Genomic DNA, 18,601 nt, shown 5'->3' on the forward strand with positions numbered 1-18,601 from the left:
TCTGTGTGGCACTATCTACAGGGGTCTGTGTTGCATTATCTACAGGGGTTCTGTGTGGCACTATCTACGGGGGGTCTGTGTGGCACTATCTACAGGGGGGTCTGTTAGGCACTATCTACAGGGGGGTCTGTGTGGCACTATCTACAGGGGGGTCTGTGTGGCACTATCTACAGGGGGGTCTGTGTGGTATTATCTACAGGGGGGGGGTCTGTGTGGCACTATCTACAGGGGGTCTGTGTGGCACTATCTACAGGGGTCTGTGTGGCACTATCTACAGGGGTCTGTGTGGCACTATCTACAGGGGGTCTGTGTGGCACTATCTACAGTGGGGGTCTGAGTGACACTATCTACAGGGGGTCTGTGTGGCACTATCTACAGAGGGGTCTGTGTGGCATTATCTACAGGGGGGTCTGTGTGGCACTATCTACAGGGGTCTGTGTGGCACTATCTACAGGGGTCTGTGTGGCACTATCTACAGGGGGTCTGTGTGGCACTATCTACAGGGGGTCTGTGTGGCACTATCTACAGGGGGTCTGTGTGGCACTATCTACAGTGGGGGTCTGTGTGACACTATCTACAGGGGGTCTGTGTGGCACTATCTACAGAGGGATCTGTGTGGCACTATCTACAGGGGGGCTGTGCGGCAGTATCTACTAGGGGGGCTGTGCGGTGCTATGTACACGGGGTTGTGCGGCGAAATCTACAGGGGGCCGTGCAGTGCTATCTACAGGGGGCTGTGCGGCGCTATCTACAGGGGGGCTGTGTGGCAGTATCTACAGGGGGATGTGTGGCGCTAACTACAAGGGGTCTGCGTGTGATGCTATCTACAGGGGGGTGACGCTATCTACAGGGGGATGTGTGATGCTATCTACAGGGCGGCTGTGTGTGGCGCTATCTACAGGGGGGTGACGCTATCTATAGGGTCTGTGTGGCGCTGTCTACAGGGACAGTGGTGTAATGAGGTATTCTTTCATTGATGCCTATAATTGGTGTTTATAACGGTCTATTTTACAGGTGTACTTGTAATATAGTATTTAAAAAAGTAATTAAAACTAATTTAAAATAAGTTTTTTCATATTCTCTTATTTAGTCGCTATATTAGTGTTTACTGGGGGTATTACTTTTGGTCATCAGATCGCCCACCATTGATGGAAACTCGCCCTGCTCCCTAACTGCCCCGCTCAGGAGCTGCCAAGACTTAGAGGGAATATTGGTAGTGCCCCCTATTTTTTTTTTAACATGTCCAGAATCCTGCATCCACCTTAACCAGCGGGCAGAGGACATGCATGCGCCGTGCATCATAATTTTCCTGCTCTGCATCGGTGCTGCGCATGAATACCTCTGTGTGATGCGGCCAATTGAAGAAAGCGACGCAGGGACTTTTTTACTGCTATACAGCATAGAGTCAAACAGGCATGTCTGCGCTATGAGCAGCTGTTTCACATTGATTGAGCTGACAGCGGGAAGGAGAAGTCTTATATACAGGCAAATGAATGGTTGTGGGGGTATTAAAGTAGTTGTTACACCTGCACAGGTGATAAATGCCGCTGGGAAGAGGGTCCAGACCCTCTGTTCCTCCTCACTGCACCCCCCGTAGTGAGGAGGACCTTGAATGGAGTGGCAGTTGAGAAATGCACCTTTTGCTCCATTTAACGTCTATGAGACTGACGAAAACAGCCGCTGTTCTCGGCTGTTTCCATCATTACCATGAGGGTATAATGCAGTCAATGTTATGGAGGCATTGTGCCTGATGGTTATGAGGGTACTATGGCAGTCATTACTATAGGGCATTGTGGTTGGCACTGTTATGAGGGAACTATGGCAGTCACTGTTATGGAGGCATTATGGCTAACTGTTATGGGATACCGTGGTTGACACTATTATGGGGGCACTATGGCTGTAGGGGCAGTGCTTAGTAGTATTAGAGCACTGGTCAGAGGGCTTCTGTGCCACAAGTTGAGCTTCATACTCATTGCCTGCAGTGCATACCAATAGTGTGGCCATATTTTACAGAGCTGAATTGTCATGGAACTTTGTCAGACTCGCAGCCTATAAGCAGCAGATGAATGAGCCGACCCTGTACAATTACCACATACTAGTTGCACAATAGGTTTGTACTATGGCCGGTCCTTCAACAATCAGCACTGACTCCTCCTACTACCGGTCGGGCCCAGCACGTTCTCGTGTAACCACTGCTCGGTCCGCTGGGTAATCGCCGCTCCCGGAGGCTGAGTGGTAAGAGAGGCGGGCCGCAGTGACATGTTGGTGAGGAGGAGCTGCCTGCAATTACTCGTGGTGGTGCCGCCTGCAGCCCATATTACCGGCAGGGACCGCATTGACAGCTTCTTCCAGAACAGGCCCAGCAGTGACTTGTGGCCGGCGCAGCGGAGAAGAGCGGCAGATCAGCGGGGGATCATCGCTACAGAGGCGGGGATGGCAGGAGACGGGCTGGAGGCGGACAGGTGAGCTGCGGCACTGCACGTCTATACAATGTATACTGGAGTGCACATTGGCAGGAGGCTGCAGGTTTTCCTGTGCAGGCATGAAGATGAGCGTTTCTGCAGACAAGTGCACGCGATTTGAGTTTAAAATCTGCTGGCTATATGAAGTTGTAAGCCATCTCCCCCCAACTTCTGTGGTAGGAGATAGGATAAGCAGCCGCCTGGCGCTGCTTATCACGGGAAACAACTGGATCGGAAGAAAACGTAAACGAACGATCCCAGTTTCCCTAGATGACAGACATCACCATTGCTGTGAGATCCCCCTCCAATTTGGCAGGGATCTTATCTATGGTGATTTATGGCACTTCATCAGCTGACCATAGAAGTAATAATTATAATCATATAATTTTGTGACCGTAAAATCAGCAATAAGTCTATTTTTAAAAGAATTTGCAGCAGAAATCCAAGGCTGACACTGACTGGCGAATGTGCCAGCGAATCCGCACACAGATTAGCCCCATCGTAATTCAGTAGGGCTGATCAGCGGCTTTTCCATATGAAATCCTATAATAATGAGCACGCTGTAGATTTTAAAATCTGTAGCGTGGTCGTTATTCCGTGTGGATTTTTTTTTTCCGCAGCATCGGGTGCGGAATGTCAACAGATTTGATGAGGATTTAGGCGTAGAATCCGCGCCGAAGTCCTCGTCAAATCCTAAACGTGTTGTTTCCTGGCGTTTTTAACTGCATGAAAAACACTACAAATGGCACTGACTGCAAAAGTGCAATAAAATTGCCCCAACTTGAATGCATTGTATGTACTGCTTTTTATATTTTACTATAGACTTTAAACCGGCTGCACAAAAAACGCACCTTGAAAAAAAAACCATAAAATCACAGCAGAATGCTGCGTGCGAAACCAGCCTAGAGCTGCATGCATACGTCGCAGAAATTGATGCGGAAAAGCTGCAGATAATTGCGCAGGAAGCAGATTTTAGATTTTGATGCCAAAACAGGTGCAGATCTCGTTGCGTTTTTTATTTGTTTTTTTGGGGGGGATTTTAGAAGCTTGTCAAATACTTTTCAAAATGTTAAAATCCGCACTGCAGTTCAATTTTATGTGCGGGTAAACATTTTGCAACTTGTAGATAAGATTGCATGAAGTCTCATTCGCTTACTGGTACTGTACTACGCTGCGGATTTGCTACAAATCCGCACGTAATACACATGGTGTGCATGTGGCCTAACCGTTCATGATGTGGCCAGAAAATCCGATCACTAATGATTATGTTCCGATTACATAGGCGTTATGGCTTCCATGGTTACGCTGGATCCTTTGTCCTTATTTATGTGTTACTGACGGTCAGATGGAAATGTGCGTGTGGGAATCCAGCATTAGTTTAATTAGGGTTAGGCTACATTCACTCAAGTGTGACCGATTTATGCGCGTAAATCCATCCGTGTTTTGCATCAGTGTACAAAAGTCCACCCTGAAAAAGAACACCAGTGAAAAAATACTTATAGACCACGTAGAGTACTATTAGGGTAAGGCCACACGGTGTAGTCACGGGGCGTTTATGTTGCATTTTAACTTCAGCAAGTAATTTTTCAATAGAAGTCAATGGTGAAATGTTTGTTATGGACAGACGGCTGCTATTATATTACAATGTGTTTTTAGTGCAGTTAACTGCATCTTCATAATGTCCGACCGCATGCAGTTAATGACCGCGCTGCCAAAGTTGTTACTGAACTGCTTGCGTTTTTGCTAAGGGTATGTGCACACGTAGTGACCAAAAACGTCTGAAAATACGGAGCTGTTTTCAAGGGAAAACAGCCCCTGATTTTCAGACGTTTTTTGAGCAACTCGCGTTTTTCGCTGCTTTTTTTCGCGCCGTTTTTGGAGCTGTTTTCATTGGAGTCTATGAGAAAACGGCTCCAAAAACGTCCAAAGAAGTGTCCTGCACTTCTTTTGACGAGGCTGTATTCTTACGCGTCGTCGTTTGACAGCTGTCAAACGACGATGCGTAAATGACAGGTCGTCTGCACAGTACGTCGGCAAACCCATTCAAATGAATGGGCAGATGTTTGCCGACGTATTGGAGCCCTATTTTCAGACGTAAAACGAGGCATAATACAACTCGTTTACGTCTGAAAATAGGTCGTGTGAACCCAGCCTAACAGTTCTGCAATGCATTGTAATGAATTATATACAGGAAGCGCCTAACAAACTTCAACATGTCCATCAATTATTTCCTTTAACCCCTTTAGGACGCAGCCTGCTTTGGCCTTGTGGCACAGCCGATTTTTTTTTTTAAATCTGACGTGTCACTTTTTGGTAATCACTCCGGAATGCTTTTACCTATCCAAGCGATTCTGAGATTGTTTTCTCGTGACATATTGTACTTTATGATAGTGGAAAAATTTGGTCGATAAATTCAATATTTATTTGTGAACACCAACATTTAGAGAAAATTTGCAAAAATTGGCATTTTTCTAAATTTAAATGAATCTGCTTGTAAAACAGATAGTGATACCACACAAAATAGTCACTAGTTAGCATTTCCCATATGTCTACTTTAGATTGACATCGTTTTTTGAACATCCTTTTATTTTTCTAGCACGTTACGAGGCTTAGAACTTTAGCAGCAATTTCTCACATTTTCTAGAAAATTTCAAAAGGCTATTTTTACAGGGGCCAGTTCAGTTCTGAAGTGGTTTTGAGGGCCTTATATATTATAATACCCCAATAAATCACCCCATTTTAAAAACTGCACCCCTCAAAGTATTCAAAACCGCTTTCAGAAAGTGTTTTAACCCTTTAGGCGTTTCACACGAAATAAAGCAAAGTAGAGGGGAAATTTACAAATTTCTCTTTTTTTTTTGCCGAAATTAATTTGTAATAAAAAAAAATTGTGTAACACAGAAGGTTTTACCAGAGAAACACAACTCAATATTTATTGCCCAGGTCCTGCAGTTTTTAGGAATATCCCACATGTGGCCCTAGTGCCCTAATGGACCGAAACACAGGCCTCAGAAGCAAAGGAGCGCCTAGTGGATTTTGGGGCCTGCTTATTTTTAGATTATATTTTAGGCACCATGTCGGGTTTGAAGAGGTCTTGTGGTGCCAAAACAGTGGAAACCCCCCAAAAGTGACCCCATTTTGGAAACTAGACCCCTCAAGGAATTTATCTAGGGGTATAGTTAGCACTTTGACCCCACAGGTATTTTGCTATATTTATTGGAGTTAGTCTGTGAAAATGAAAATCTACTTTTTTTCTGAAATAACATAGACATCTTTAATATTTACAAGGAATAACGAGGAAAATTCACCCCCATCATTTGTTAGGCTGGGTTCACACAACCTATTTTCAGGCGTAAACGAGGCGTATTATGCCTCGATTTACACCTGAAAATACGGCTCCAATACGTCGGCAAAGATCTGCCCATTCATTTGAATGGATTTGCCGACGTACTGTGCCGACGACCTGTCATTTACGCGTCGTCGTTTGACAGCTGTCAAACGACGACGCGTAAAATGACTGCCTCGTCAAAAAAGTGCAGGACACTTCTTTGAAACGTAATTTGAGCCGTTTTTCATTGAGTTCAATGCAGAACAGCTCAAGATTACGGGCGTCAATGACGCCTCGCAAAATGTGAGGAGGAGCATTTACGTCTGAAACGACGGAGCTGTTTTCAACTGAAAACGGTCTGTAATTTCAGACGTAAAAGCCAGTTATCGCGTGCACATACCCTAAAGCATCTTCTCCCGATTACGGAAATACCCCATATGTGGTAATAAACTGCTGTTTGGACCCACGGCATCGCTCAGAAGGGAGGGAGCGCCATTTGTATTTTGGAGCGCAGATTTTGCTGGATTGGTTTTTAGTGCCATGTCGCGATTGCAACCCCCTGGAGGGAACAAAATAGTGGAAACACCCCAAAAGTGACCCCATTTTGGAAACTAGACCCCTCAAGGAATTTTTCTAGGGGTATAGTAAGCATTTATACCACACAGGTCTTTTGCAGAATTTACTAGAATTAGGCTGTGAAAATGAATATAAACATTTTTTTGTCCACTAAAATGTTGCATTTTTTCTTTTTCACAAGGGATAAAGGAGAAAAAGTCGCCCTAAATTTGTAACGCAATCTCTCCCGAGTATGACAATACCCCACATGTGGTAATAATTTACTTTTTTAATAGAAATTAATTAACCTTTGCAGGACTGATCCTTTTTTGCTTTTCCATTTTAGTTTTTCACTCCCCGCCTTCCAAACTCCATAACTTTTTTTTTTATTTTTCCATGAATTGAGCGGTGTGATGGCTTATTTTTGGCAGGACGAGCTGTAGTTTTTATTGGTACCATTTTTTTGGTACATGCAAATTTTTGGTCACTTTTTATTACTTTTTATTTAGAGCTTTGGTAACCAAAAACAGTGATTTTGGCTTAACCCCTTAGTGACCACCAATACGCCTTTTCACGTGATTCACTAATGGGCTTTAGGCTAGGCTGACGCCTTTTCACGTCAGCCTAGTCTAAGTCCTGCACGGGTCTCCCGTGCAGGCAGGAGCCGGGGCTCTGCTGTCTGATCCTGCTCCAACGCCCGCGATCGAAGTTTACTTCGATCGCGGCCGTTTAACCCGTTAAATGCCGCCGTCAATAGCGACCGCGGCATTTAACTTTGTTTACAGAGGGAGTGCGCTCCCTCTGTCACCCATCGGCGGCCCGCGAATGAAATCGCGGGTCTCCGATGGGGTGTCATGGCAGCCGGGGGCTTGATAAAAGCCCCCAGGTCTGCCTTGGACATATTCCTGTTAGGACGCGCCGGAGGCACGTCCTAACAGATTGCCTGTCAGATTTACACTGACAGGCAATAATGCTCTGGTATACGAAGTATACCAGAGCATTATAGCAGTGATCGGAATATCGCACAGTAAAGTCCCCTAGTGGGACTAATAAAATCAGTCATCAAAGTGAAATAAATATTATTAATAAAAAGTACAGTAAAAAAATAAATCCATTTTAATAAATCCATTTTTTTCCATAAAAAGTGGTTTTATTTAGTAAAAGTGTAAAAAAAAAAAAGTACACATATGTGGTATCGCCGCGACCGTAATGACTCCATTAATAAAGTTAATAGGTAATTTAAACCGCAAAGTGAACACTGTAAAAAAAAAAAAAACGCAAAAAACCATGGCGAAATTGCAATTTTTTTCCATTGCCCCCCAAAAAAGTCATAATAAAAATGAATCAATAAGTCCCATGCACCCCAAAACAGTACCATTCAAAACTACATCTTGTCCCGCAGAAAACAAGCCCAAAAAATCACTACATTGATGGAAAAATAAAAAAATTACGGCTCTTGGAAAGCGACGATGCAAAAGCAAATAATTTTAGTTCAAAAGTGTTTTTATTGTGCAAAAGTCGTAAAACATAAAAAACCTCTACATATGTGGTATCGCCGTAATCGTACCGACCCATAGAATAAAGGTAACATGTTATTTACGTCGCATAGTGAACGGCGTCAATTTAAAAACGCATAGAACAATGGCGGAATTTCAGTTTTTTTTATAATCCCCCCCCCCCCCCAAAAAGGTTAATAAAAGTTAATATAAAAATTATATGTACCCAAAAATGGTGCCATTAAAAAGCACAACTAATCCCGCAAAAAACAAGTCCTCATACAGCTATGTAGACGAAAAAATAAAAACGTTATAGCTCTTTGAATGCGACTATAGAAAAACGAATAAAATAGCTTGGTCATTAGGGCCTAAAATGGGCTGGTCACTAAGCGGTTAAATTCTTTATTTCTTACGCATAATGCGCTATAAATGACAATTTTACTTTATTCTGCGGGTCGGTACGATTATGGCGATACCATATGTATATCGTTTTTTTATGTTTTGCAGCGTTTGCACAATAAAATCACTTCTTTATAAAAATAATTTATTTTCGGTCACCATATTCTGAGAGCCGTAACTTTTTATTTTTCAGTCAAAAAAGCGGTGTAAGGGCTTGTTTTTTGCGGGGCGGGTTGTAGTTTTTATTGGTACTATTTTCGGGTACATGCGACTTTTTGATCACTTTTTATTCTATATTTTGGGAGGGGTGGTGACCAAAAAATAGTGAATCTGGCATTGTTTTTAGTTTGTTTTTTTTGTGGCGTTCACCGTGCGGGAAAAATAATATTATAGTTTTATAGATTGGGTCGTTACGAACGCGGTGTTACCAAATATGTGTACTGTTTTTTAACGGTTGCATTTTTTTCCTATAATAGACTTATAGGAAAAAAAATCTTATTTTTACACTTTTGTGAAACATTTTTATTAACTTTTTTTTTTTTCCTTTACTTTTTACACTTTCTTTTTTTACCTGCAGCCCTGATCGCTGCTAGAATACATTACACTACCTAGGTAGTGTAACGTATTCCAACTGTCAGTGTGACGTCACAGTCACTCTGACAGTTAGTCTACGAGGACCAGCCAGAGGCTGATCCTCATAGGCTTGCATACATGGCAGACCCGGGGGCCATCACAAGCATCAGCAGCCCCCACAATTGCATGGGGGCTGCTGATGTGCTACAAACCCTGTACATGCGGAGATCGCAATCGAGCCCCGCATGTAACGGGTTAATTGCCAAAATCAGCGGCAATGAGCCGCTGATCGGCAACTAGTGGAGTGTCCGCTGTCAGGGACAGCTGACCTCCCGGTTCTCGATGCACACGGTCGCCGACAGTTTGCATCGCGAACGGCAGTGACGTCCTGTCACGCTGACAGGAAGTCTATCGGGAGGCTGATCCTGATAGGCTTCCGTACATGGCAGACACGGAGGCCATTGCTTGGCCTCCGATCGCCATGCTAGCCATCTGCAAACCTCACGATTTCATCGAGAGGTCTGCCGATGAGCTAGAAACCCCTGAATGCGGTGATTGCAATCGATCACCGCAATCAAGGGATTAATTGCCGAAATCATCGGAAATAAGCCGCTGATCGGCATACAGTGGGGTGTCAGCCGTCAGGGACAGCTGGCTTCCCGGTGCACACTGTCGCCGACAGTGTGCACCGGGAGCCACGCAGTAACTGTACGTCCCTGTGCCTTAAGACACTGGCCACATGAACGTACAGTTGCGTCCTGGTGCGCGTAGGGGTTAAAAAACGCAACAGAACTGCAGCATTACAGAGACAAAAAAACGCATGCAGTTGACCGCATGCGTTATTTAACCGCAACAAAACCGCGTCAACGACGCACCGTGTGGCCTTACCCTTACCAACGGTAAGGGAAGAATTCTTAATATAAACAGTACTCTACGTATTCTCGTGATCTCCAGAACAAATTAAAGAGGCTCTGTCACCAGATTCTCAAACCCCTATCTCCTATTGCATGTGATCGGCGCTGCAATGTAGATAACAGTAACGTGTTTTTTTGTTTGTTTTTTTAAAACGTTAATTTTTGGCCAAGTTATGAGCTATTTTATATATATATATATATATATATATATATATATATGCAAATAAGCTGCACAGCGTTCTCACTTCTGACTCTTTTCTCTGAGATTTCAGCAAGCCACTCGTAATCTCACGAGATTACGAGGTAAACGAGATTTCGTTTCACTTGCTGGAAATCTCAGAGAAAAGATTCAGAAGTGTCAGGATTCTGAATACACATGACGTCCAGGCTGGAGGTCATGTGTATTCATTATCGGGACACTTGTTTATGTGGCTGCACATCGTTCTAGTGTTGACGCTGACTGGTCACTGATTGGTCAGCGTCGTACACTTAAACACGCCCAGTTAAAAACACTACACGCCCGAAAAAAAATGCCCCGTTGTCCATTTCAAAGCTCATTTGCATATATATATATAAAATGCTCATAACTTGGCCAAAAATGAACGTTTTTGAGAAAAAAAACACGTTACTGTTATCTACATTGCAGCGCCGATCTGCTGCAATAGGAGATAGGGATCTGAGAATCTGGTGACAGAGCCTCTTTAAATGAGTATATATGAGTAAATGTGGTCAATGGGGGGGGGGGAGAGTTGTACAGGGGGTTTTACACTGGGCGATTATCGGGCAGACGAGCAATCATAGAAGCAGATGATCAGCGGATGAACGCGCAATCTGCTGGTCATATCGTTTTAAAAGAGTAAAATATTATCGTTGTCTGCAGCACATCTCCCTGTGTAAAGAGCGAGACGCGCTGCTGACATAACTTATGGGGAGGAGCAACGACCGCTCGTCCCCATCCATAGCTCCGTGTGACAGGAGCAAACGAGCGCCAATCAACAATGTTTCGTTGATCGGCGCTCGCTGCACCGGCCGATTATCGCAAAAGGGCCTTAAGGAGATCTTCTCTCCGTCCTGATCGGGGGAGGTGGTGATTGGCAAATGGAAAGTCTTAATGCCGGGTTCCCATGGGTCGGATACGCAGCGTATCCGACCTGGGACCTTCAGCACCTTCCAGCCGAAAAACCACACCACACTGTGGTGCGGTTTTTAAAATGGAATTTCCGCTGCAGATTCCCTCTGTTTTTGTGGTTCTTTCACATCAAAAAAAATTTCAGGGATATTGAAGAAAACCTGAATAGCACCAAAAAAAGTGTCTTGCTCCACCATGCTTTTGGCCCCCTGTTTTTTTTTTTTTGTCTTTAAAATGAAAGGTAAAATCTGATTGGTTGCTATGGGCAACGACGGCCATTTATTTTTGCATGCAGAGCTGTGCATAGACGAGTTATGTTGATGTTCCATGATCCGGTGGCAGGACGCTGCTGTTTGTGAGGACGTGTCCATAGCCCTCCTGTTTTGTGCAAATTAGTTCATCCTGGAGGCCTCGGTGTTAGTCCAGGTATTATGTAAAGTTGACAATAGACTTAGTGAAAAAATTTGTCATGTCCATAGGTAGGCTCGTTTATACGTAACAATAGTTGTATCGAGACATCTATTCACCTGTGCAAATGACTAAAATATATTTATAATTGAGTGTTTATACATGCATAGCGTTTAAATGTTTATGGTTACGATTGCATGATAATTTGCATATTGGTTAATGTTTGTTTTTTTCAATAAAAAATTGGTACGGCCACAAAGTCCATAGCTGGTACCCTCCCCCCATGCCCAAGCAACCTCCTGACTGGTCTGACCCCAAGTGCTGCAGGCATGTATGAATATGCATCTCAGGCACTTCATCTCTTTTTGTAAGACTACAATGTAACAATGCAGTATCCGCACAAAAGTGTAGCGATGCCGGACTGTCACCCACTTGTTACTAAGCAGCCTGAACATATTCAGTTCCATACAGAGCAGCTCAACCAAATTATCAGAGCTCTAGGGCCTTGTTCACACACTTCAGATTTGCTGCAAATTTAGCATGGGAGCAGACCTATAAGGCCTTTCTTTATATATTACTTTTGTAATACGTTCCTGACTGCTCTGCTCAGAACCCCCCCCCCCCCACCTTTATAAATCAAAGGAGAGACGCTAATAATGTGACTCTTGTTCTGATGGGTCTTCACTGAATTATATGGACGGACGGCTATTCTTTTGAATGGCTTCGATGTATTACTAAATTTTCCTTACAGCAGTTGCTGCAGGAAAAATGTCTGGCGGGCCGTGTCCTCCCATGGCAAACTGATTTTACCTCCTGGGAAAGTTGATTTTTAGGAGCCGGATTCACAGCTCTTATGTTAAAGTAGTGTAATGTAGATAACGGTGGTTTTTTATTTTGAAAAACGATCATTTTTTAGCTCGTTTATGGGCAATTTTAGATTTATGCTAATTAGTTTCTTAATAGACAACTGGGTGTTTTTTGACCAAGTGGGTGTTGTAAAGAGGAGTGTATGACGCTGGCCAATCAGTGACCAATCGGCTTCATACACTTCTCTCCATTCATGTCCATTTGTACTCGTGAGATCATGCTGTGCAGTCACATACTCCCACATTAACTTTACTGAAGTGTCTTGAGAGTGAATAGACATTGCCTCCAGCCAGGACGCGATGTCTATTCACAATCCCGACACTTCAGTAAAGTTTGTGTGGGACTTAATCACAGCACAGAGTGATCTCGCTGTGCTATGAGAGTATGTCCAACAAAAACTTTACCGAAGTGTCGGGATTGTGAATAGACATCGCGTCCTGGCTGGAGGCGATGCCTATTCACTCTCAAGACACTTCAGTAAAGTTAATGTGGGTGTATGACCGCACATCATAATCTCACGAGATCACGCTGTGCTGGGAGTACAAATGGACATGAATGGAGAGAAGTGTATGAAGCTGATTGGTCAGCGTCATACACTCCTCTTTACAACGCCCACTTGGTCAAAAGTTTAAAAACGCAAGAAAGTAATTATTATAAATCTAAAATTGTTCATATCTTGCTAAAAAATGATCATTTTTCAAAATAAAAAACACTTCTCTACATTACAGCGCCGATCAGATTATGTAGGAGATAGGGCACTTATAATCCGGTGACAGGGCCTCTTTAATTAAGACTAAGGGTGTCTTCAGACATTGCAGTTAAACCGTATCTAAAAACGCATGTGTTTTTACTACTGTTTAATGTGTTTTTCGGTGCGGTTGTGCTTTTTACCGCATCAAATAACGCACCAAATCACCTCAAAAACACGTGGTTTTAACCACATCTGAAACTCAACTTCTGAATACACCCTAAGGATATGTACACACAGGTTGAATGTGCTGCGGAGAATTATGCAGCGTATCTGACTTTGCGCCCTCAGGGAATTCCGTCCGATAGACCGCACCAAATTGCAATGGAGATTTTCGGCTGAAATTGCTACTGCGGAAAGCAGAGCTGAGGAGAGAATAAATCGATACTTGTGCTAGCGACGCGCCCCTGCTCCCCAAGTCTGGTCTCCGTGCGGTCTGGCCTCTTGTGATGACGCTGCAGTCTATGTGCCCATTACAGCCTATGATTGGTTGTAGTAGTCACATGGCGTGAAATGTTAACCCAAGAGGCCGGCGGCGCGGAGAATAGCCGGGTGGACTAGGAGCCGTCGCGATGAACATGCCAGAATAGGAAATATGGACTCTTCCGCCGCAAAAATTGACATTCAGCGGATTAAAAATGAAAATGTTTGTTTTTTTTACTTTTCTGCAGCATTTGTATGAGATTTGCTACTGTAATACGCTGCAGATTTTACACAATGAAATCTGTTGCAGTAAAACCGCAACTAATACAAACCGTGTGCACATACCCTTTGGCCTTATTCACACGAACGTGTTATATGGACCTATGTTAGTGAATGGGGCCGTTCAGACTGTCAGTGATCTTCACGCAGCGTATGTGCCCTGCTTAAAACTCATGACATGTCCTATACTTGGCCGTGTTTCGCGCATCACGCACCCATTGAAGTCAATGGGTGCGTGAAAATCGCACACAGAAGCACTTAAGGATGATGCGCGTGATTCACGCTACAGCTGGTAAAGAAGGGAAACATAAAAACCCCTCCTCCATTACTGTGTCGTCACATAAAAATCACGCAGCCACGCACCATATACACATGTCACACTGAACTTTTGCATGCGCAAAACGGACACGTTTGTGTGAATAAGGCCTTAGGTTGGGTTCCCACATAGCGTAAACGCTAGGGAATTCTGTGCAGAAATTCCGCAGCATTTAAACTAGCGGCAAAGTGGATGAGATTTAGAAAATCTCATGCCCGCGCTGCAGGCAAAAGATGCAGCGTAAACGTTAATAAATTGACCTGCGGTGCTGAATTTAATTCCGCAGCATGTCAATTTATGCTGCGTTTTTTTTTTGGTTTTTTTTTCATTGTGGGTTTTCCCCACGGAATACAATGGGGATGCAAAATCTGCAACAGAAAGCCAAGTGTTGTGACTTTTGCAGCGATTACGCTGCAGAAATCTCAACAAAAAAAACAAAAACATACTTACCCAGAACACTCTCCTCCTTCCTGCAGTCCGGTCTCCTGGAATGTCGTTTCATCCCATGTGACCACTATAGCCAATCACTGGCTGCAGGATCACATGGCCTGCAACGTCATCGTAGGAGATCGGACTACGCTCAGAGAAAAGGGAAGGGGTAAGTATCGACTTCTTTTTTTTTTTTTTTTTTTTTTTTTTTTGCGCAGCGGAAATTCGGTTTTAAAAACCGCACCACAATGGTACCTTAGGCTACATGCATATGTTGCGTATTTTGCTGTGGAAAATACGCATCAAAACCACCTTGTAGTTTTTCAGTACAATTTTTAAGTTTTTGATATGTTTTCATGCTGCAGGTTTTGGTGTGACTTTCCACCGCACTAGGCAGATAGAATTCGCAAATGGAAACGCAGGATAAATTGACATGCTGCAGATTTTAAAATTAGCATTTGAATGGCCAATTTGGAACATTTTCCACATATTTTAGGGCCTGTTCACATCACCGTTCATTTCCGTTCCGGGGTTCCGTCGGAGGGTTCCGTCGGGTGAACCCTGCAACGGAAAGTGACAGCACAGCTTCCGTTTCAGTCACTATTTATCTCAATGGTGACGGAAACATCGCTAATGCTTCGTCACCATTCCGGCTGGTTTCCGGTTTTCCGACGGAATCAATAGCCAAGTGGGCGTTGTACAGAGGAGTGTATGAAGCTGACCAATCAGCATCATGCACTCCTCTCCATTCATTTAGTCAGCGCATAGGGATCCTTTTAGATCGCCATGTGCTGTCTTATACTGACACATTAACGATACTGAAGTGTTTAGACATTCCACGGGATGTCTATTCACAATCTCTGCACTTCGTTACTGTTTTTGTGGTAGTTACTTGGTCTAAAGTAAAATACGCCCACTTGGGCATTAAGCAACTCATTAGCAGAAATCTAAAATCGCTAATAAAGTGGTGAAAATAGATTGTTTTATTAAATAAAAAGCACTGCTGTCACCTACATTATAGCGCCCATCTCCTTATGTAGGACATAGGGCACTTATAATGTGGTGACAGAGACTCTTTAACATCAAGAACAAAATGAGTCTTTTCGGATGTCCTGGTGGAAAATGTTCTGCAGCCCGTAGATTAGATTTTTTTTTTTAAATTTCATCCACTTGCCTTCAACAGTCTTTTGCTGAGGATTTTCTACCAGCAAATACGAATGCTACGTTGCAGGGTGCAAAATCCGGAGCATATTACAGAAGCAGCGAAGTGCATGAGATTTAAGATGTCAATTTATGCACCAGAATGGTTGCAGATTTTCCAATTGAGTTCAATGGCAAAGTGAAAACCCGCAGCAAATGTTATTTATCTTTATTCTGCATTTTTCAAAAAACAAATTAACTTTAAAATGAAAAATACTATGCTCACCACTCCCATAGTGATGCGTCCCCACTCCCCGAGCTGGTCTTTGTTCCGGCCTACTGGGATTATATTTTGTCCCATGTAACCACTGCAGTGACGGACCAGCCAGGGGGACCACAAACTTGTTGCTACTGCAGCCACAAGGGAGTATAGTACATACACGTGCTGCAAAAACAACCTTATTTAACCCCTTCAGGACCCAGCTTATTTTGGCCATCAGGACACAGCCGATTTTTTTCAAATCTGACATGTCACTTTATGTGGTAATAACTCCAGAATGCTTTTACCTATCCAAGCGATTCTGAGCTTGTTTTCTCGTGACATGTTGTACTTTGTTAGTGAAAAATTGTCGATAATTTCTGCATTTATTTCTGAGAAACACCAAAATGTAGAAAAAATGTGCAAAAATTAGCATTTTTCTAAATTTAAACGTATCTGCTTGTAAAACAGGCTGTTATACCACACAAAATAGTCACTAGTTAACATCCACCATATGTGTACTTTATGTTTGCATCGTTTTTTGAACATCCTTTTATTTTTCTAGGACGTTACAAGGCTTAGAACTTTAGCAGCAATTTCTCACATTTTGAAGAAAATTTCAAAAGGCTATTTTTTCAGGGACCAGTTCAGTCTGAGGTGGCTTTGAGGGCCTTATATATTAGAAAATACCAAGAAGTCATCCCAATTTGAAAACTGCACCCCTCAAAGTATTCGAATCAGCATTCACAAAGTGTTTTAACCCTTTAGGCGTTTCACAGGAATTAAAGCAAAGTAGAGGTGAAATTTACAAATTTTTATTTGTTTTGATGAAATTAATTTCTAATAAAAAAAAATTTTTCTAACACAGAAGGTTTTACCCGAGAAATGCAACTCAATATTTTATTGCCCAGATTCTGCAGTTTTTAGAAATATCCCACATGTGGCTCTAGTGTGCTAATGGACTGAAACACAGGCCTCAGAAGCAAAGGAGTACAGGGTGGATTTTGGGCCTCCTTTTTTTTTTTTTGAATAGATTTTAGGCACCTTGTCAGATTTGAAGAGGTCTTGTGGTGCCAAAACAGTGGAAATAGCCCAAAAGTTTCCACATTTTGGAAACTACACCCCTCAAAGAATTTATCTAGGGGTATAGTTAACATTTTGACCACACAGGTTTTTTGTAGAATTTAGTGGAATTAGGCCATGAAAATCTACTTTTTTTTCTGAAAAAGCGTAGAAATTTAAATTTTTTACAAGGAATAAAAGAACCAAAAAATTTGTAAAGCATTTTCTCCTGATTATGGCAATACCCCATATGTGGTAATAAACTGCTGATTGGACCCATGGCAGCGCTCAGAAGGGAAGGAGCGCCATTTGGATTTTGGAGCACGGATTTTGCTGGATTGGTTTTTGGTGCCATGTCGCGTTTGTATCGCCCTGGAGGGACCAAAACAGTGGAAACCCCCAAAGTTACCCCATTTTGGAAACACCCCTCAAGGAATTTTTCTAGGGGTATAGTGAGCATTTAGACCCCATGGGTCTTTTGCAGAATTTATTACAATTAGGTCGCGGAAATGAATATCACAATTTTTGCCACTAAAATTTTGAATTTTCTCAAGGGATAAAGGAGAAAAACAAAACAACCAATTTTTGTAAAGCAATTTTGCCCAGGTACAGAAATACACCACATGGGGTCATACGGTTTTTGTTTTTTTTCATTAGAAATGTATAACCCTTCCAGGATTGATCCCTTTTTTTGCTTCTTTTCGTTTTTCACTCCCCGCCTTCCAAGAGCCATAACTTTATTTTTTATTTTTCCATCAATAGTGCAGTGTGAGGGCTTATTTCTTGTGGGAGAAATTCTAGTTTCTATTGACACCATTTAAAGTGCCATAAAATGTACTGGGAAACGGAATTTTTTTTTATTTGCGGGCTGATATAGGAAAAAAATCGGATTACATTTTTTGGGGTTTTCGTTTTTACAGCTTACGCCATACGGTGAAAACGTTACTTTATTCTGCGGCTCAATACAATTACGGTGATACCAAATTTATATCGTTTTATATTTTTTTTATTATACTATTTTTACAAAGAAAAATCTATTTGTTAAAATAAAAATTGTTTTGTTTCACCACATTCTGAGAACCGTAACTTTTTTTACAATTTTTCGGTTGAGTGGTGGGAGGACTTATATTTTGTGGGACGAGCTGTAGTTTTTATTGATACTATTTTTTGGGTGCATAAAAAGTGATCAAAACGTTGTATTACATTTTTTTTTTGAGCGCGAAGTTGACAAAAAACCAGCGACTTTGGCGGATGGAATTTAAGTTTTTTACGGTGTTCACCTTGTGAGTTAAATAATGATATATTGTAATAGTTCGGCCTTTTACGGAACTAGTGATACCAATTTTATATTATATTGTTTTTAAATTTATACTTTTTTTTTTCTCTCACTACTAATAACTTTAATTCTTCTACAAATTTTATTAGTCCCCTTAGGGAACTTGAACCAGTGATCATTGGATCGCTGGTACGATATACTGCAATACTAATGTATTGCAGTATATTGTTGTTTTTACAGGCTTCTGTAACCGCATGATCGCTGTTCCTGTCAGTTAGTCCCGGGTGTCAGCTGTAATACACAGCCGACACCCGCAGCATATGGAGCGGGCTCAGCACGTGAGCACGCTCCATATATCAACCCCCGCACCATGACGTGCTATTAAGTCATAGTGCGGAAAGGGGTTAATGCACAGCGGATGGTGTGAATATTGCAATTTTCCACTGGTATGCCATTTTAGTGCATAATATGTTGTGCCACTGAAGACAAATACCTCATAAAATGTTAAGCCGGTTCTCTCGGGTATGGTGATGCCATA

General features: G+C 42.5%; 1 protein-coding gene across 1 annotated transcript in view; it reads left to right on the forward strand.

The window, feature by feature from the left end:
• Positions 1–1,998: 1,998 nt before the first annotated feature.
• The window catches only part of NAPEPLD (N-acyl phosphatidylethanolamine phospholipase D), a 39,165-nt gene continuing 22,562 nt past the window's right edge, over positions 1,999–18,601 (forward strand). Inside the window, exon 1 of the mRNA XM_075857320.1 lies at positions 1,999–2,462. Within this exon, the coding sequence (XP_075713435.1) occupies positions 2,260–2,462 (203 nt within the window). The 5' untranslated portion in view covers positions 1,999–2,259. The remainder of the gene's footprint in view (positions 2,463–18,601) is intronic.

This window comes from Rhinoderma darwinii, chromosome 3 (assembly GCF_050947455.1).
Source record: "Rhinoderma darwinii isolate aRhiDar2 chromosome 3, aRhiDar2.hap1, whole genome shotgun sequence".
Lineage (NCBI taxonomy): Eukaryota > Metazoa > Chordata > Amphibia > Anura > Rhinodermatidae > Rhinoderma > Rhinoderma darwinii.